The 21,100-nt window shown below is 52.4% G+C and overlaps 1 protein-coding gene across 1 annotated transcript; it reads right to left on the bottom strand.

Annotated features, from left to right (window-relative positions):
- Positions 1–5,846: 5,846 nt before the first annotated feature.
- TAS1R2 (taste 1 receptor member 2) lies at positions 5,847–20,871 on the bottom strand (the record flags this gene model as incomplete). Its single annotated transcript, XM_080921455.1, has 6 exons — positions 5,847–6,775; positions 8,069–8,192; positions 13,350–13,559; positions 14,918–15,694; positions 18,347–18,647; positions 20,681–20,871. 6 exons carry the CDS (start codon positions 20,869–20,871, stop codon positions 5,847–5,849), a joined length of 2,532 nt encoding a protein of 843 aa, XP_080777581.1.
- Between the last annotated feature and the right edge of the window lie 229 nt (positions 20,872–21,100).

Here is a 21,100-nt window from a genome sequence, read left to right as displayed (position 1 = left end):
GCTAAGTGGAAGCAGATGGCCCATACATCATCACTGGAAGGAGGATGGCCAGCCAACTCCCTGATCGCAGAAGAGGAGCCTTTGTTTCGTCATCCTAGGCATTCCAACTGGGTGTTCCCATCCTAGGATTGAAGACCAGAGGTGAGAGATGCTTATACCCCGAGAACTGGGCAGCACAAGAGATGGATTATACTGGATGGTGTGGGCCTGTGGGGTCCCAGGTTCTCTACCTCTCTCTATGGCAGTGGTGCACTGAGGGGCAGCAGAAATTCTTGAGCATTCATCGGCATCCTAGATTGGGTGTCAAGCATGCCGGAGGCTTGGGATAGCCCAAACCACACTAAAACCATCCTAGATAGCCAGTAGCCAGAACCCTAACTCAACCCCTGCAGCCTTTTGGTCCACAGAACTGATGTGGCCCCACCCCCATGATCATCACTGGCTCCGTCAGACCTAGTAGCCCATTCCTCAAGGGTCTCCCAGCCTCATTCATCCCTTGAGCTCTATCCCCGCAGGTCTGCCCCCTTCCTCCCAAAGACCCTTGGGCCCTGTCTCAGGACAAAGACTGAACCACACTTGTCACGGACTCCCCGAAAGCAGGTGTGCTGGTGAAGACCTCAGCTGTCCTGTGGTATATGCCCAGCGTTGTCATCCCACTGTCTACTTGGCTGCCCACATCTGCCTCTCCCCTCCGCATTCCTTCCTTCCACCCTGTCTGTCTCTCCTGCTCCCCCCGACCCCCACCTATGTCACGTTTCTATCTCTTTCCCCTCCGTCTCCTCCCTTACCTTTGGCTCTCCCGGGTTCAGCTCCCTAACCCTTTGCTCTCTGGGTTTCTGGGTCTTCCTACCACAGGGTCTTGGCTCAGGCTGGCTCACTTCCTAGAACACCCCTTCCTTCGGCCACCCACCTGTCTGCTCGTGCATGCGTGTGTGCATGCGTGCGTGCGTGTACAGGTGGAGCTCTTTAGCCACTTCCTGGGGTCCTGGGAAGCAAACTCAAGAAATCAGCTCAGAGCCACTACCTAGTCTGCCCTTTGCCTGGTGCCAGCTGTCAACATATCAGCAGCCTTCCTTGGGCTGCCGAAGGGTCCCCTCCGGTGCTTTTATGACTCCCCGAATCCTCCCACACTAGTGGCTGGTGCTGGGATAAATGGCTGTGTGGGCTGTCTGCTGGGAGCAGGGATTGTCTTCTGAGGTGACAGTTGTCCTTGACACTGACCAGACCCTGAATCCTTGGTAGTCCTCATTTGGCACTTGTTCAATGAATGAATGAATGAATGTCTACAATCCCCCTCTCACAGGTAAACTCTATTTATTTATTTGTTTATTTAATGTATATGAATGCACTGTTGCTGTCTTCAGACACACCAGAAGAGGGCATCAGATCTCAATTCAGATGGTTGTGAGCCACCATGTGGTTTCTGGGATTTGAACTCAGGACCTCTGGAAGAGTAGTCAGTGCTCCTAACTGCTGAGCCATCTCTCCAGCCCTGGTGAACTCTTCTTTCTTTTCTTTCTGGACATTTCTTCCAGACTTCCAGAGCAGCTACTGGGTTGGCTGGTCTTGACCCCACAGCCCAGTCCCACCTGTTGTCACTCCCGACAACACTTGCAAGGATTTGTTCTGGCCAGGGTGTCCTCTTAGGTGTCAGACAGTCAGAGACCCCTGTGTTCTTGTGTTTATTGTATCCCGGGGCAGGTGAACACAGAGAGGGAGTGGAATAATCCCTCATCCTGTGATGCATGAAGGACAGCCGCCATTCAGGAGGGAGAAAATAAACAAGGGACCAAGCCACGGGGCTATCAAGAGGGGCGTTCTGAGAGAAGTCAGTGCAAAAGCCTCAAGAGAGCAGCAGACTGGGGGCTGGGAAGGAGTCGGTGTGGCCATCGAGAAGGGTACAAGGTGAGTCTGCCACAAGGACATAAAAAGAAGGGGAATTGTAAGCCTCGCCCACCAGAAAACTGACCCAGCTATTCCTGTTGCCTTTCTACTGTATCCCTTGTCCCAGCACAAATCCTGAGAGTCCCTCTGATTAGACCCAGCCCAGGTCATGTGCCCACCTCTGAACCAACCACTGGACAAAAAAAAAAATGTCATTTTTCCCCCACCAACCCCCCAGAATAGGGTGCCACCCACAGAGTTCTGGCTCTGAAAGCAGGGGTTGCTGGGTGTTTGGGGAGAGAAGGGGCTGCTGGGAGATCAGTGGAAGTCATAGAAGGTACTGGAGTGGGCATGTCTTCAAAGAAGGCTCCATCTGTTATCACAGAGGAAGAGGCACCTTGAGAAAGCTTACACGTGGTCCCAAAGAACACAGCCAGTGTCCCTAAATAGGAATCCCAGAGAAATGGGCTCCCATTCAACCTACTGAGAACTGTCTAGTCTGTGGGGACCAGCTGGTAACAGGCTCACCCTGCAAGCTCCAGGAGCTGAGCGTGTGTAAAACTTCAGACTCACTTGTATCCCAACACTGGGGAAGCAGAGACAAGAGGATCCCTAGAGTCCATGGGCCAGCCTGGCCTACTGGATGGGTGCCAACCAGTGAGAAGCCAGGGCTCAAAAGAAAACATGATGGAACAACATGGAAGGTGGTCCTCTGGCTTCCAGATGCTTGTGGACAAACACATCTATGCACCCGTATACAGAACACACACACACACACATCAAATACCACACATTCTACATCTCTCTCACACACACGCACACCACATACACCATACACACCACATATACACCTACACACATATACCACACACATGCATACACACATCTACATACAACACACATACATACAAGCTACCACATACATCACACACACACACCAACCACATATAGACACACACACATGTAGACACAACACACAATAGTTGTCTAACAGTAGAAGGTGTCCTCAATAACCTCTGGGGAAGAAACGAGTCAGACTCCTCCATGGTAACAGTTCCACAGGCGTGCAGTAGGGATCCTCTGAGCTCAGTGAGGTTCCGGGATTTTCTCCACTAATGGTGGTCTTCCAACAGAACCCAGAAATGAGGCCATTAGCTCTTTAGAAAGAAAATTAAGCCAAGGCATAGATGAATATAAAGAGAAAGAATTAAGAGATTAAAACTCCCCGTGCTCCTAAAATCTGGTCCCTCAGGCAAGGGGGACAGAAGGACACAGCCATGGTCAGGACCAAGTCCTACAAAAGCTAAGGGCTCAGCATCTGTGTGTTGGTTCCAGGCTCCCCTGGGAAGTCTGGAGAAAGGACATCGATAAAGACCTTACTTCCAGAAAAAAACCCACATCCTTAATGTCTGCTGAAAGCTTCTGTTGGTTGGTCTGATTGCACCGCAGCACTCGGAAGGCAGAGGCAGGTGGATCTCCATGAGTTTGGGGCCAGCCTGGTCTACAAAGTAAGTTCCAGGAGAGACTGGACTACACAGAGAAACCCCATTGTTTCACAAAAAGGGGGGCGGGGCGAGAGAGATGAAAGGAAAAAGATGAGAAAAAGGAGAAAGGAAGGAAGGGAGCAAGCATGGAAGAAAAGTTGGTAAAGCACGGCTCTGGGCGTTTCCTAAGATGATTGGCAGGTGGCCACAGCTCTGGGCGTGTCTTAAGATGATTGGCAGGTGGGACGGCATACTGAACAGGGAAGACTCTCCCAGTGGGCCTGGCAAGGACGAATAAGATCATCCTTGAGCGAGCGCTTCTGTTACAACTCCAGCTCCTTTACCCTTTGAACTTGGATGCGGACCCACATTCGCCAGGCACTTTGGCCTCAGACTGGGGCTGCGGCATTGGTCCTTCTTGGTCCAAGCAGCTGCCGGGCCCTCAGCTCTCCTGTCTGCAGATGTCTACAGCGGGGCTATTCAGCCTCAGGCCAGGTAGACTCTTGTAAGAAATGTCCTCTTGTCATTTTATAAACAGATTGGTTCGTCTGAAAAATGTTACCTAATTCGGTCTCTTCCTCTAACCATCTCTAGCCCTTCATGAGACCCACGCTGAGGACTGTGGAAAGAAGCAGCTGGACATGGAGCTAGGGGTGCAAGGATGGTCGTCCTTCATCGTCTGCTTCCCCATCTTCCAGCGGTCCTCACATCCTCACAGGGCTCCACCTCCCAACTCCTGGGAAACTGATCGCTCCCAGAGGAGATTCGAAAAGCTTTTTCCGCTCTCCCCGCCCCGCCCCCCGCGTCCTCCACTGGGGAACCTTCAGGAAGTTTGTAACCCTGTCCTGCCCCAAACCGCAACTCTGATGCCTGAACTCTTGTCTGAGATCTGGGTGCCTCTGAGCTGGTCGCTCAGACTCTCTGAAGAACAGCTCAGAACCTCACACTAGAGTGCTATCTCCTCGAGCTCACAAAAAAGGGATCAGACCTGAGCCCCGGATACGCAAGGTCAGAGGACGATGAGATGGGGTGTACTAGGCAGAATTCTGAAGCAGTGGCTGCTCTTCCAGAGGACCTGGGTTCAATTCCCAGCTGTCTGTCCGTAATTCTGGTCCAAGGGATCTGACACTGTCACACAGACATACATATAGACAGAACACCAATATAAATAAATAAAAATTTTTTAAAGATTCTGGTGAGGAGCAGAGTTTATGACCTCCACTGTGAAGAATAAAGCAGCAGCAGGCAGACCTGACACGGGAGCAGTAGCTGAGACCACAAGCAAAGACAGAGAATGCTGTCAGAGTGGCCTAGGCTTCTGAAACCTCAAAGCCCACTCCCTGTGACACACCTCCTCCAAGGCCACACCCCCTAACCCTTCCCAAACAGTTCCACCAGCTGACGGTCAGGCATTCAATTATATATGCGCATGGGAGCTGTTCCCATCCAAACCTCCACACCAGGCATGGTAGCCTAGGCCTGTAGATATAACAGGCTGATGCTTGGGGCTCCAGCCTAGCCCACCAGCCAGTGCCAGGCTCATTAGAGACTTCATCCCACTGCCACCCTATGGTTTCTGATAAAAATAACATCTAATGTTTTCCTCTGGCCTCCACATGCATGTACACACATGTATAGGTATACCTGCACATACGTGTGCACACAGACACACACAAAGCACAACTTTACATTGCCCTGATGGTTTCAGAGGCATGTGGATTTATAGTGATTTTGTATTTATTGAGCACCTGCTGTATACATTTTAACCCTATTGGGTTTTATCATGGATTCTTGTTGTGTTAGTGTCTCCTCCCCCTCCCCCTCCCCTATCCTAGTCCCTCCCCCTCTCTCCTTCTCCCTCCCCCTTCTCCTCTCCCCTCCCTCCTCTCTCTCTCTCTCTCTCTCTCTCTCTCTCTCTCTCTCTCACACACACACACACACACACACACACACACACACACACGCATCAGGCCATGAATGCCCAAACTGAGTCCATGCCCTTCCTCAGGAAACCTCCGAAATCAAGAAGGGACATTGATTTCACCGGGGGTAAGTTTATTCATAAACAACAATGACGGGCCCATGATGCCCCTCTGACCATTAGAACGCAGGATCCCCAGTCTGTGCGTCCCAGGAACTAGAATGGAACGTAGATACACGGACATCTGGGGAGCCTGGTGGACTCACCGGTCGGCCTCAGACACTAGGCATGAGCAGGCTGAAAGGCAGGGGCCACAGCCTGCAGGTGCTCACTGTGACCACCAGATGGCAGTGGTAGGCCATCCTTGGAGCCCCATAGGTCACCTTGGTGGTTTCTTCTGTAAGCGGGTGGGGGCCAGTGAAACGGCTCAGGGCGGGAAGAGTGCAGTATTGGTATTTTCAAGCGTTGTGTGGGTAAAAATAGCTACGCTGAAGAGAACGGCAGAGGAACACCAGTAGCGTGGCTGGGGGCTCTGCCGCTGAGGTCGGTGGGCAGGGCTAGCTCTTCCTCATGGTGTAGCCCTGGATCATGCTATTGAAATAGGCTGAGGTGTTGCGCTCTGGGTAGAAGAGGATCATGTAACACTTGGGGCCAAAATATCCCAAGCCGATGGCCAGGAAGTTGAGCACAGTGACCAGGAGGTCCATGATGGTGACCAAGACTCCATCGTGGACAGACATGAAGGTGCAGAGGGAGATGGAGGAAGTGAAGGAGAAGGTCATGCTGAGAGTGATAAATTTGGCTTCGTTGTAGTTGGTGGGCAGTTCCTTGCCCATGTAAGCAAAGCTGAAACCCAGCACAGACAGCAGTAAGTCCATGCTGGTGTTGAACAGGAGCCCGTTGCGGTAGTTCGGGTGGCAAGACAGGATCATGATGTTGGGGTTATCGGGGTCGGTCCGGCCAATGGGGTTGATGGTGGTGGCCAGCATGTTGCCCGCCACCAGGGCCACCTTGATGGCCGTGATGAAGGCCACGAAGACATAGGGCCCGTGGTAACGCATCCAGAAACTGTAGGCACTTGGCAGGCGTCTGGCCATCTTGAAGACACACACAATCTGGAAGGAGCGCACGGTGATGCAGGACAGACAGACAGAGAAGCAGACGGTGAAGAAGGCCTGGCGGCAGAAACACGAGAAGACCGTGGGGGGCCCCACGTACACAGGCACCATCCCAAACGCCAGCAGCAGCGGCACCAGCATCAGGAAGCACATGGGGCCACCAGCCGAGCGCACGATGGGTGTCTGGAAATGTCTCCAGAAGATGAGCAAGATGGCCAGCGTACTGAGGAAGCCTAGGATGGCCAAGATGGCCACCACGATAGTGGGCACTTCACTCCACTCCAGGAAGACCAGCTGCCGCTGGAAGCAAGCTATGTCGTTCTTGTAGGACCACATGGAACCCGGGCAGGGCAGACAGTTAAACTCATCTGCAAGAGGCCACAGCAACTCCAGTCAGTGGGACCCCACATGCGAGCCCTCCTCACTCCCCTGTATTCTCTGGGCCTGAGCCCCGAGGCAGAGAGAGGCTAAAGGAACTCCTACCATGCCACAATCAAGCTTCCCTGCCACCTGATCACAGACAAATGAGGACCAGCTATGTCAAGTCTTTTTTTTTTTCAAAGTCACAAAGCCAGTAAGTAACCAAATCAGCATTCAAACCCAGGTCTTCTTGCTCAGAACCCACCAATTTCGAGGCCTTTCTACCGAGATATCATCCTCTAGGGGAAGAGACCACATCTTCAGTGGAGTTGGGGGTTTGTGTGTGTGTGTGTTTACATGGTGTGTGTGCACATGCGTGCATATGCATGTGTGTGTACATGGGTGTAGCCCAGAGGACTACTATATTGAGGAACAATATCGGTACTGTTCCTCAAATGCCATCCATCCTTCCTTCCTTCCTTCCTTCCTGCCTGCCTTCCTTCCTTTCTTTCTGAGACTACCTCTCTTGTCTGGAACTCGATAGGTTAGCTAAACTGACAAGCCAGCGAGCCCCAGGGAGCCATGTGTCTCAGCCTCCCCAACACTGGTTCCACCATGTTTGGCTCTATTTCATATGAATTCTGGGGATCAAATCCATGTCCTTGCAAGGTGCCTCCCAAACCCCAAAGAGAACACTGAGAGTCAGATACTGTGGTAGACCAGAGAGGGAGAGTCCCAGAGACCAGTAAAGTCTGGCCCCTACCTCAGACCACTGACAGTTCTGACAGGCCACCAGAAGCTTTCCACATACTTGATCAGCCCTTAGCCGGGGCCCTGCTTGCTGCTGGGTACACAGCAAGTGTTTCTATTCAGAGGTGAAATCACCGATTAAGTTTTAATCAGTGAGGCCATGCGAGAGCTTTTCATGCAACCCTGAAGTGTGTTCAGCACTAATGTGGGTCTAAATACTGGAGCCAGGGGTCTAGAAAGTGAATGGCTGTCAACCAAGAATTCAGTCAATGGGGACTGGGGAGGTGGCCCAGTGGGTGACCTGCTCGGCACACAGGGTAAGGACTGATCCCAAAGTACCACACAGAAACCTGTACTGGGGGGTTTCCCTTCATGAGAAGCCACAAGAGGCACCAGGCCTGGTCTCTAGCCTTTGGAAACTTGCATCCCCCGGGAAGCCCACGGAGACCCTGGCGAAGTAAAGGGACCCCTGAAAACTCCAGGACAGGGTGGGGACACTGAGTGGTGCGGTCTGCTAATGAAGCGCGGAGTGGGGGTGCTGGGAGCCATACCTGCGGAGCGGTTGAGGTAGGTGCCGGGCGGACAATCCAAGCACTCAAAGCAGCAGGGGTGGAGGCCCACGGGCTTTTTCATTTGCCCAGGCTGGCAGCTCTTGGAACACGTGGACACAGGGACCTGGAGGGAGGAAGGCAAGAAACTCTGAGCCCTCTTTTCTCACCCTCTGGGAGGCCCCTGCTCTCTCTCAGACACCCAGCAAAATGCTCCTCAGGTGAGGGTCGCCTGGCCCTGTCTGAACTGCTGTTAGAACAGGATCTCTCCGTTTTGTCTGTCTGTCTGTAGCTTACCTAACCCAATCCCCCATCCTCTGGTAGAGGCACCCAAGGGTGAAGACAGAGACTTCATGAGGATGCTGAAAACAGTGCAGTCCCCCTGGGTCCTGGCAGCCACCTTATCACAAAGAGGACATTGTGGCCAAAGAAAAACCTGACCCTGGTGGGGGGAGGGGTTGAACGCTATCGAGAGATCCTGGATCCATCCTTACCTGAACTGTCACCTGCATTCTGTTACCGTGTTTCCCTGTCACCTGCAGCTAAGACTCCTTGGTTGGTATGTCCTTCTGAAGACAGGGGGTCTCAGGCGAGCTAGAACCCGAGGGCAGTGCCCGTGCCCACTGTCTCTACCGCAGAGGAGCCCAGCACACAAAGGTTGCCAGGCATGGGATGAAGGGATGTGCTGTACACAGAGGAGACATTAGGACCGAGGATGAGAAGGAAATACCATCTGAGCCCAATGAAGGAACCATGTGTGGATAAAACCATGGTGGAGGCAGGACATGGGGCAGTGCCTTGGGCAGCCACAGCTCTGGGGTAGGTGAGAAGCCACTACATCCTATGGACATCATTTTTGTGATCAAGAACAATGGTCTCCTATGGGCATACATAAGGAGGGTCTAAGGCTCAGAGCCGGGAGCCAGGAAAGGACCCCTGAACACCAGAGCCCATCTCTTTTTGCCTCTCTCAAGTCCTTTTTGGTTTTTTATTCTCCTCTCCCTACACACACACACACACACACACACACACACACACACACACACAGGTCTTCAGTGTCCCTGGCCATCAAATGACATATCTAGATAACTTGTCACCTCCCTAGCACTTCATAGAGAAGCTTGAATGACTCATCAGCCAAGAGTAAACATCCACGGGCTCAGATACCTCAGCTAGTTAAAGGTGTCTGCAGCCAAGCCTGATGCCCTGAGTTCAATCCCCAGAGCCCCGTGTAAAGGAGGGAGGAGAGAAATGACTTCACAGAGTTGTTCTTTAACCTCCATACGTGCCCCATGGCAGGCATGTTCTCTCTCTCTCATACACACATCATCATCATCACCATCACCACCATCATCAATTTAAAGGAATTAAACATCTAATCTACTACTGGGCTCCCTGTGCCTTATGGGGACTTCCCTGCCAAGAATATGAACATGCACTGTGCAGGCACAGGCACACAGCTCTCAGCACAGACACACGTATGCCCTTTATCCGGAGCCATGGTCCACCACACGCTGCCAGGTGTCCCCCACCTCTGAACTCACGATCTCTTACCAGCTCCTGAGTAGCCAAGTCAGGCCTGCCTTGCACCCCTGAGACTCACAGTGGCTTTTGTGCACTCATACACAGATGGCGACTCTGGAGAAACAACTCCATTGGCAGCGTGCTTCCCACAAAAGCGTGAGGCTCCAGATTCCGTCTCCAGAGTTCAGGTCAAGAGCCAGGAGTGGCAGTTCATGCCTGTCGGTGCCAGTGCCGTGTAGTTGGAGGCCAGAGGATACATGAGACTGCTCCCCAGCCAGCCTGGCTAAACTGGCAAATCCTAGGTACTGGTCTGAGACCCTGTCTGAAAAGAAGCCAGGCAGCTGCAGAGGTTAATCTCTGGTCTCCACATGGGCATACACACGCATTCACCTGCACACACACGTGTCGCACCTGCACACTCAGAGAAACTTGGGGCACAAACCGACGCCAGACACTGGGGTACAGCAGTGAAGTTGGTAATGCAGAGCCCCACTATAGTGAAATCGGTATCTTCATGCATTAGACAAAGGATGGCAAAGCAAAAGTGCCACGGTGCAGAGCCTCACTGGGGATGGCTGGCCTCCAGCTTGGCCAGGGACAGCCTGGAGTCCCCACGGTGAGAAGACAGGGAGAACAGAGTGAGAACTGGTGGGAATCAGGAACTCAGATCCCCAGAGAACGGATCCCCCAAAGCTGCAGTGGGAGCATACACAGGGTATTCAGGGCTACATAGAACGTTCTACAAAGGTACTTGCATAAACACATACGCCCCTAACAAGAGAGACTTAAACTACATAAAGCTAAAAAAAAAACAGAAGGAAAACAGAGAATGTGTAATATTCAATAATAACAGGTAGAAAGATTCACATTATATTTTCAATGACTATGTAGAACTAAACAGAGGATCCACCAAAAAAAAAAAAAAAAAAAAAAAAAAAAAGTGGAAAACTTAATCAATAATGTGCTCCAATGGGACACTCTAGGAGGACACTCTAACAGAGACTCTAAGAGTATGCTCTAACAGACACTCTAGCAGGACGCTCTAAGAGGAACTTCTAACAGGACGCTCTAATAGGACGCTCTAACAGGACACTCTAACAGGATGCTCTAGCAGGACACTCTAACAGGACACTCTAACAGGACACTCTAACAGGACACTCTAACAGTACACTCTAGCAGGACGCTCTAGCAGGACGCTCTAGCAGGACGCTCTAACAGGACACTCTAACAGGACACTCTGCTCTCTGTAGCAGCAGAGCACAGCATCTTACCCACTGAGTGCACGTGAGCATCCCCAGGACAATTTCATGCTAGTCTATGATGCAAGCTTGGTCTAAATTAAAAGGATCATAATCAGGCTGGTCATGTTCTCCAAACACAGAAAAACCAACTTAGGTAAATAACAGAAGGGCTGGAGAGACCACACAAAGGTTAAGAGCACTGGCTGCTCTTGCAGAAGGTCCATCCTGGTCTTCAGAAGAAAACCAAAGAAGAGGACTGAAAATGTAACTCAGCAGAGTGATTGGCCAGCACGCAAGAAGCCCTGGGTTTGAACTCATCCCTCTGTGACCCAAGGGCTTAGGAAGTGGAGGCAGGAAGATCAGATATTCAATTTCATGCTCAATTAAAAAATGTGTTTTGGACCAGCTTGGGTTAGAGACTCTGTCAACAAGGAAAAGAGAAGGAAGTAGAGAGAGGTAAAGGAGGAAGAGAATATAGCCAGCTGGTAGAGGTCTTGTTTAGCATGTGTTAGACCCTGGGCTTGATTCCCATCACCATAGAACACACAAACAAATGAATAAAAAGGGACCTAAAATCACTGGTGTTCACTAGACTGTAAGAACAGCAATCTCAGAGTCATGACGGTGGAATTCTGGTCCCTACTGGGGAGACAAATCCACAGTGAAACAGCTGGTTCCCCTGAGGTCTTCCCACCAGTGAACAAGAGGATCACAAAAGTGGGGACTTGGGTTCTCACAAGAATCTGGATGGGGTGTGCAGGGTAGACAGCTGCGCACCCAAGAACAGCCCTACTATGCCTCTGTCTTAGGGACATTTTCAATCGGGCAGCTGAGGGCTGGGGACCTTAGGTATGGAGGTTACCATCCTTCCAGGGAGTCACCCAGAGCATGGGTGGAAGGGAGACATGGTCACTGCCTGTCACTTGCCCACCAAATGCCCCTTTTGCACGAACAGAGCTGCCTAATATCCTAAAGACTGTGGCCTCCAGACTCAGGCAGGACAATCTATCTCATGCAGCTGTCACTAGCAGGCCGAGCCTTTCACTCTCTGCCACGGGGCTGTGGTGTAAGATGTCCCTTAGATGCTGAGAGGCACCCAGCCACATGGGACCTGGAAATCTAAGGGCTTAGCGTTCCACAGAGCAACCTGTGGGCACCAGAGAATAGGATTCAGACAACCCATGCTGCGCACGTCTCTCCCTTGGGACACAGCTCTGAGGCAGATCCTTGGAAGATAACAGGAAGATGGTGCTACTGTGGGTCACAGCAGTGTCTGGCTTGAGGACATTCCCTTGGACTGGCTTTTACTTCCCTGTTTCAAGCTCTCCCATTTCCCAGGCTTGGTACTGGTACCACACAGGACTCTTACCTCAGGCTGTGCATTTCGGTGGGAACGTAGACTGAGTAAGACCCTGTAGGTCTTAATGCCTACGTCCTAACTATACGACCTGACGTACTGTAGGGTCAATGCATATATAATGAAAGGAAAGAAGGGTCCCTCATCTGAGAGAACTTGTGTTCTTACACAAAGGGGATATGTGGATGCTGCCAAGACCACAGAAAGATGAAGGCAAAGATCAGAGCGGAGCATCCACAAGCCAAGGAGAGCCAGGGTGTGCCGGCAAGCTGCCAAACAGCAGCAAAGTGGCCAAGCAGGTCCCTGGCCTCTGCAGGGACCAGTCTCCCCTCCCCCTTAGCTTCTGCCTGCAGGAACCTGAGACAAAGAACGTCTGTGGTTCGAGCCCAAGAAAACAGAGAGATGTCATCCTGATTCACTACAGACTCCTCAATGGTGATATATGTAGCCAGAAAGCTATGTAGAGAAAGCCTTTACCATAGGAAAGCTGTGTGGGGTTGAGGAGATTACACAACCTCTCTGTGCCTCCAGTGTTCTAGCCTATGCAATGGGGAGAGCAGTAGCCTCCACCCCTGTGATGTTAGATAATCCTATCAACTTGATGACATTTAGGATCTGTAGAGATGGACCTCAGGGTATGTCTGAGAGGGTGTTTCTAGAAATTTTTAGCAGAGGGAAGATCCATCATGGATGTGGGTGGCATCATCCCATGGGCTGGGATTCTGGCCTGAATACAAAGGGGACAGTGAACTGAGAGCCAGCCCCTGTCTCTCTGCTTCCTGTCTGTGGATGCAATGATGTCTGTCACCTTAGGCTCCTCCCGCCATGACAGACTGTATCCTCAAACTCTGAGCAGAAATACACCCTGTATCCGTGAAGCTGCTTCTTATCCGTCACTTGGTGGTGAAAATCTGGGAACGTGCCTAACCCACCACCTCAGACTGATCCGGGAGCCACATGCGCTTCAGTGCAGGACTGTGAACAGAAGCCCCCGACTCCCCATCTCCTGGAGCTGGGGCACCTCAAACTTCATAGCTCTCAGTTAACAAAGAAGGACATGACTCTAGACCCCCCAACCCAAACGGAGGCCCCTCCAGCTATTTCTGATATATCTCTGGAGCCCCTTCTGGACAAGCCCCCAGGCGTCACCCTCCAAGCTGACCGTGTTGTTGGGGGTGTACCAGGTCACATTGTTAATGTAGGTCAGCCTCTTCTTGGTGGGGGAGTAGGAGGCGATGCTTTGGAAGGGGTTCTGGCCTAGTTCCCACTGCCACTGAATGATGTCCAAGAGCATCGGCATGTCCCCTTGTTCGTCGAAGAAGAGCTGGTTGCCCAGAAGCGTGAAGTTGACATGCCAGATCTCCCTGAGTAGCTGGAGGGGTCAGAAAGAAGGACAACAGAGCCGTCATCAGACGGGAACAGACATTTGAGAGTCTAACCACACGCCCCACCCCCACACCAGCCTCAACACCTGTCTAATGGATGCACTGGGGACACGGAACTGTCAGGTGGTGACTCTGGAACCCGATGTGCCTGGAGCTAGTCCTCAGCCCGGCCACTCTAGCCCTGGGCAGCTTTAGCCCTGCTGCTCAGCCTCTCTGGACTTCTAGTTTCTTGACAGAAGAAACTTCCAGTTTCTCTTCTGCAAAATGGAAGCAATGGAATTCTTCTGGGTTCTGGAACCACATTAGAAACTTAGAACAGGAGCTGGAGAGATGGCTCAGTGGTTAAGAGGACTGGCTGCTCTTCCGGAGGTCCTGAGTTCAAATCCCAGCACCCACACAGCATCCCACCTGTCATCCCAGTACCAGGGAATCCGACACCCTCTTCTGACCCGGGCACTGCACACATGTGGTGCACAGACATCACATGTGGGCAAATACTCATATAAGACATTAAGAAAAAAGGAATAAAAAAAAAAAACCTAGAAGAGTAGCTAAGAATAATGCTTTCTTCTCTCTCCTTCTGGGGATCACCTGGGGCATTTCTCAGGAGCGCTCTTAACTGCAAGCATCTGCTGGAACTGCCCCCCACCCATCATTCCTACCCCCCTAAACCATAGTGTCAGCTAGAAGTGCTCCTAACCGAGCAGCCCGAGGCTGGACTGCAGTCCTAGCTCTGTTCTTAGGTGGCTTTGTGACTTTGGCTCCCTGTGCCTCAGTTTCCCCAAGTGTGCAAGATCAACCACGAGGGTGCATCCTAGTGAACCCATGACAAGCGCCATAGCACCACCCTGAGCAATGCCACAGGCTACCAGCGTCTCAGCACTCAAGAGCGGGCACGCAGCTGCCAGCCAAACGCCTTTCAAAGGACTGCGCCTTTCAAAACATAGGAACTGGAGGTTCTGAGGCTATGGGGTGGTGACACACAACTAAAATATAACAGAGTGGGGCTGCTCTGTGTGTGTGTGTGTGTGTGTGTGTGTATAGATAGCATGCTTGTGTATTCGCACAGAACCCAGAAGAGGACCAAATCCTTCTCTCCCACTTCCCATCCTATTCCCTGGAGACAGAATCTCTCACTGAACCTGAAGCTCCGTTGTCTGCCATCAACACCAATGAACCTCCCAGCTCTCCCTGCCCCAGCGCTGGGTTTCTAGGCACACACAGCCAAATCCAGCCTCTTACACGGGTGCTGGGGATGCTTGCTGGACATCTGGAGTTAGGGGATGCCCTGTGGCTTCCTGTACCCTTTGCCCAGACCCGAGCATGGCAATGGTAGAGTCCTCACCTGCCATGGATAGACCATTTGCTTGGTGCAGCGGTCCTGGTCGCAGTTGAGGAGTCTGTGGAGGGCGTGGGCCACCGCGTAGACCGCCGAGTACACGCTGTAGACCACGCGCTCCCCAGAAAGCATAAGGATGTGGTTGAAGGACTCAGTGGTGTTCAAGCAGGCGTCACAGTCCTGGTTGCAGGTGGCCCGCAGGTTGGTCTTGTTAGACATGGAATGCCCTGGTTTGTCATGCCGTACTCGGAACTGGCTGAAGCCAGGAATGGACACCCTCTGGATGGTGACGCCCAGGAAAGTGCCCGTGTGGCGCAGCTCTGTGAGGTTATGTAGCTCCGGGTCGATAGCCCAGGACTCAGAAGCAATCCACACAAAACCTGTGAAGTTCCCTCGCAGCACCTCAAGGAAGAAGGTGTGCAGGCTCAGCTCTGGCGAGAACACCACCACGACGCGGGCCGAGGTCCGCCGCAGCTTGTCCAGGATGTTGTCCAGTTGGCCCTGATCCTCGGCCCTCATGACCTGGTTGGGTTCGGGTACGGGCAGAACCTCCTGGAAGGCAATGCAGATGTCGCCAGTGTTGGTCAGACGCTGGCTCAGCAGGTGGCTGTTCTCCCGGCCATAATCGTCATTGCTCACAAGCACCACGATCCAGTTCCACCGGAAGTGAATCATCAGCTGCACCATGGCCTCGATGTGGTGGGTGGCGCTGGGCACCGTGCGCAGCATGGCTGGGAAACGCCGCTTGTCCCTCAGCTTGTCAGAGATGGCGCTGTACGTGATCTGCCAGAGGGAGGTGTTAGAAGGGAGCTCCTCTGACATCATTGCCCTGGTGACACGTACATGCCCAGGGCTGTGTCTGTACTGTCACCATCATGGCCACCTTAGCCAATGTGAGGCCCTACTATGTGCCACGCCCTGGCTGGGTGATCCACATCAGTCCCTTCTTCAACTAGTGCCCCTGACAGGAACCCTGTTATGTGCCACACCCTGGCTAGGTGGTAATATATGTCTCTTCCCGATACTTAGCAGCCCTACTGAGCTTCTCTGGCACATCCAGAGCATGGCTTCATCCTCTCTCCTTCCCAGCCCCCCCCCCAGCATTCTAGCCTCCTTGTCAGCCACACGCCCTCTGCCTTGACCTATATATATATTTTTGACCTATAGCTTCAGCCTATCCCAAAAACGAGGCTCCCAGCCCTATTTCTCTCCCACCACGCCATCTTCCTTACAAGCCTCATGTAGCACCTCACACAAACACCATTTCTAGGCCTGCAACCCTACTGTGTCCAACCCTGGCCCCAACCTCCCTTCTGAACATCAAGCTCGGATTTGGGAATGTCAACCTTCCATCTCAAGCTTGACTTTCCCAACCCCAGACTCTGGTTCTTTCCTGAGTCTACCCACCATCTTCCCACCTGTCCATTGGTGCTGGAGGCAATAAAGGTCTTTTTGTCCAAAGGCCAATAAGGAAACCAAGAATTTTAATCAGGCCGGAGCGTCTCCTCAATGGGGAAGATATCCAGAAGACTGAGAGTGGATTGTTAATGACCCGTGACCTTTTTTGGTATCTTCGGCAGACCTCACCCACCTTTTGCTATAGAGGCAGACTTCACCCAAATCCCCCCAGAGTGTTTATCCCAGACTCTCCCTCCCTAACTTCCATCCGTGGTGGTTTGAATAGGTATGGCCCTCATGAACTCTAGACTCGTGTGTTTGAATGTTTGGTCCATAGGGAATAGCACTACTAGGGGGTGTGGCCATGTGACTGTGGAGGCGGGCTTTGAAGTCTTGTATGCTCAAGCTATGCCCAGTGTGGCACAGTCTCCTGCTGCTGACTGTAGATCAACATGTAGAATGCTCAGCTCCTGCACTGGCACCAGGTCGGCCTGGATGCTGCCATGCTTCCTTCCATGACAATAACAGACTGAACCTCTGAACCTGTAAGCCAGCCCCAATGAAGCCTTGTCCTTTATAAGAGTTGCGATAGTCCTGGTGTCTCTTCACAGCAACTGAAATCTTATGACACTGTCCTAGTGTGGGGACACGTCACAGCTATTGCCGATCTCTGTGCTATCCCAGTCAGAGACCAAGCCAGATCCCAGGCTCCTAAGTTATAGAACCCACGCTCACACTCACGGTACCTTGTCAAGTAGTTTCTATGTAGTTGTCCTTAAGCATCATTGTGCACCTAGAATGGGACTGACCATTGCCGGCCTACTATGCGATAATCCGATTTATAATTAACATTTTATAACTGTGCTGGACTGGGCACTTTGACCCATGTGGCTGGTGACAGATCCAAAGCTGTCAGAGCCTCGCAAGATGGCGGAGGAGGTCAAGGCACTTGCTGTCAAGTCTGAGGAGGAGTTCAATCTTCCAGGATCCACTTGGTGGAAGGAGAGAATCGATTCCCACCAACCATTTTCTGACCTTCATACGTGTGCCATGACACATACTGGTACTCTCTCCTAATAAGTGAAAGTGTAATTCAAAAATATTTTAAAGGTGGCAGGAGTGGCCGTCCATCCCTTTAATCCCAGCACTCGGGAGGCAGAGGCAGGTGGATCTCTGTGAGTTCAAAGTGTCAGCCTGGTCTATGGAGCGAGTTCCAGGACAGCCTAGGCTACGTAGAGAGACCCTGTCTCTTGCCCCATTCCCTTACCTCCCCAATTTAAAAGATAATAGCAGATGATTAACACTTTAGGGTATGTGTGTATATGTACACATGTTGTGCATGTGTGAACATGTGTGTAGAGGTTCACATGTCTATACACACATGAAGGCCAGAAGTCAACATTAGGCATCTTCCTCAGTCACTCACTGCCATATTTCTAGAGATAAGGCCTCTCTCTGAACCTGGAAGTACCAGTTTGGCAAGACTAGCTGGCCAGTGAGCTCAGGGAATCCCCCTGTCTCCAACACTTCTCCCCCACTACTGGTCCAGGTTTTTTATGTGGGTGCTGGAGACCCAAACTCAGTTCCCCATGCCTGTACACTTTATCATCTGAGCCATCTCCTCAGGCCCTAGTGGCACTCCTTGAGAACCTACTATGAGTCAGGCCCTGTGCTAGACAACTGCACAAGCTAATACTGCCTGCTCTTTAGTCCCCATTCCAGAGAAAGATGCATTTTGTGGTAATGACAGCATTGCAAACCACCTACTGTGTGCTGAAAACTCTTTTGGGTTGACCACTTTAACCCACAGACAGTCGGTCCTGGGATGGAGTTTCATCAGCCTACTTCACAAATGGGGAAACTGAGACTCAGATGGGTGGAGAGAGTTGTCACAGGCGTCCCAGTAAGTCAGGCCTAAGCCTGAAGGGCAGTCTGCCCCTGCGCATGTTCCCGCCATGCCTGACAGGAAGGAAGAGCATCCCACCCTCGGTACAGCTGCCCCTCTGACTCTCCCCGGTCACATCTCCCAGGCATCACCTGTGGGATGAGAAAATGCGAGAGAATGCTGGACACGGTGATGGCGGACTCAGAGTTGTCTGGGCCAATGACGGCCACCACGTGGGGCATATACTCGCTGTAGTCTTGGAGGATGGGCAGGAAGTCATCATTTTGTGCCAGGAAGTAGAGCCCAGGCTGGATGTTGTTGGAGAGGTAGCAGACGTCCACCATCTCGTAGCCGAGCAGCACGCCTGGGAGCAGAGAGCTGCACGTGTTGATCTCCTCCACAGCGAAGCGCATGGCCTGCATGAGATTGTAGCCCAGCACCTTCATGCTGTACCTGCGGGGCCACACACGGTGAGGGGCCTGTCCACAGGGAGCAGGGTGGGGGTGAATAGGACGGACCCGCTGCTCTGCTCCCCACACGAGAAACTCTGCCAAGAAACAGCCTAGAAGCACCTGGCACCTACTGCATTCCTGTCACCACTGTCCCTATGACTGCACTGTGGTCCCCGTGATCCCTACCATTGTCCACTCACACCCACAGTGACCTCCTCCATCACTGCCATCCCCACTGTCACTGTCATGTCCCACTATCCCAGCGCCACCACTGCCATAATTACCATATGTTTGTGATCATCATTGACAACAATGACATCATCACCACCAACATCACCATCAGCACCACCATCACCACCAACATCACCATCAGCACCACCATTACCACCAACATCACCATCAGCACCACCATCACTACCACTACACCATCACCACAAACATCACCATCAGCACCATCAGCACCACCATCACCACCATCACTACCACTACACCATCACCACCAACATCACCATCAGCACCACCATCACCACAATCACTACCACTACACCATCACCACCAACATCACCATCAGCACCACCATCACCACCATCACTACCACTACACCATCACCACCAACATCACCATCAGCACCATCAGCACCACCATCACCACCATCACTACCACTACACCATCACCACCAACATCACCATCAGCACCACCATCACCACAATCACTACCACTACACCATCACCACCAACATCACCATCAGCACCACCATCACCACCATCACCACCACTACACCATCACCAGCATTACTGCCCAAACTATCATCACTAATATTATGACCAGAACCCCTCCTACAGCATCACAACCACCATCATCACCATGACTACCATCACTCCCATCATCCTCATCACCACTGTCACTGTAACCGCTACAGCCACTATCCCCATCACCACCATCATCCCCACACCCATGTTGATGACCATGTTACCACTGCAGTCAGCATTGCTAGTGATATCACCGCATCTCTGCCACTGGTACTCAACAGTTACAGACCTCCTCTTCACCACAGGCATCAGAGCACCAGCCTCCCCAGCCTCGGGTCTACATAGCATCCTCCTCCTCATTGTCTAAGTGGTGAATTCCCACAGTCACAGTCAACCCTTAGTTAGTGCCCTCTCTCTCTCCCTCCTCCCTCCCTCTCTCCCTCCCTCCCTCCCTCCCTCCCTCTCTCCCTCTCTCCCTCCCTCCCTCCCTCTCTCCCTCTCTCCCTCCCTCTCTCCCTCTCTCCCTCCCTCCCTCTCTCCCTCTCTCCCTCCCTCTCTCCCTCCCTCCCTCCCTCCCTCTCTCTCTCCCTCCCTCCCTCCCTCTCTCTCTCCCTCCTGCCTCCATCTCCCTCTTCCCCATCACTCAGAATGTTCCTCCACCGGAGCGAGACCAGGGAGCTCAGTCTCTAAGTGGTGCTGTCACCCCAGATGGCTCACAGAAGTGGAAAGGGGACTCCCCAAGCCCAGACACACTCCCTGTCTCCACAGCCACAACCTTGGGAACTTCGAAGCTCCCCTCTAGTGTCCAGTGTCAGAGCTCACTACCCAAACACCACCCTCTCCCTGGCAAGGCAGAGCCTGCTGTCTAGACAAGGCTCAAGACATGATCTTATTGGGGGTGGGGGCTCTGCCATTTGTCAAAGTGGCTGAGGATGCCTTTGATGGTGACCCTGTGAGTTTAAACACCCCATCTTTCCAGGGATGTAACAGCGGGACAAACCAGGTCTCCGAGTTGCAAACAACAGCTAAAAATTTCAACAGATTGTGCGGGGGTGGGGGTAGGGGTCACCGAGGGCTGGCCGGCTGGATCTAGACTGGGGGTTGGTGCACCGATCATGCAGGGGTCACTGAGGGCTACCAGGCTAGATCTAGGATTGAGAATTTGGCAGTGACTGAGGAGATGCTTTCTGGGCCCTGGCCTGGCCTCTTAGGACTGCAGTTTCCAGGGTCCTAACTCTCTGCTCCGCCCCTCCACCACCACTTGCAAACTTCATTGTGAACTCACTCATTGCACTTGGGCACCTGCCGGTAGCTGAGGTGGGAGATGCTCTTCACGTTGGCATGGAGAGTGAAGAGGCCACCCAGGAGGTAGTCCCCAGCCAGGTGGAATTCGGAGTTCTCTACCAGCTTGACTGGCTTCTGCAGAGCATGCAGCAGGAGAAAGAGCAGGTGGACTGTCCTTGCCTGGGGCCCCATGCCAGCGAAGTCACAGCCTTAGAAGATGGCCGGCCTCACTGTGGAGCTGGTCACCCCACACTGAGGCATTTGCACAGACATTTACATAGTGACGATCCTGCCCAGGGGACAGGCGGACATCCCTCAGGGTTCTGGGTAGGGAACAGTGTCTGGAGCAGGATCTATTTGTGGGGCCCGGTAGGACCTGCCTGCCACCGGAAAACAATGCATCTTTACAACATGGCTGCAC

Source organism: Micromys minutus, assembly GCF_963924665.1.
Source record: "Micromys minutus genome assembly, chromosome: 9".
Classification (NCBI taxonomy): Eukaryota; Metazoa; Chordata; class Mammalia; order Rodentia; family Muridae; genus Micromys; species Micromys minutus.
This window is presented reverse-complemented; position numbering and strand designations above follow the sequence as displayed.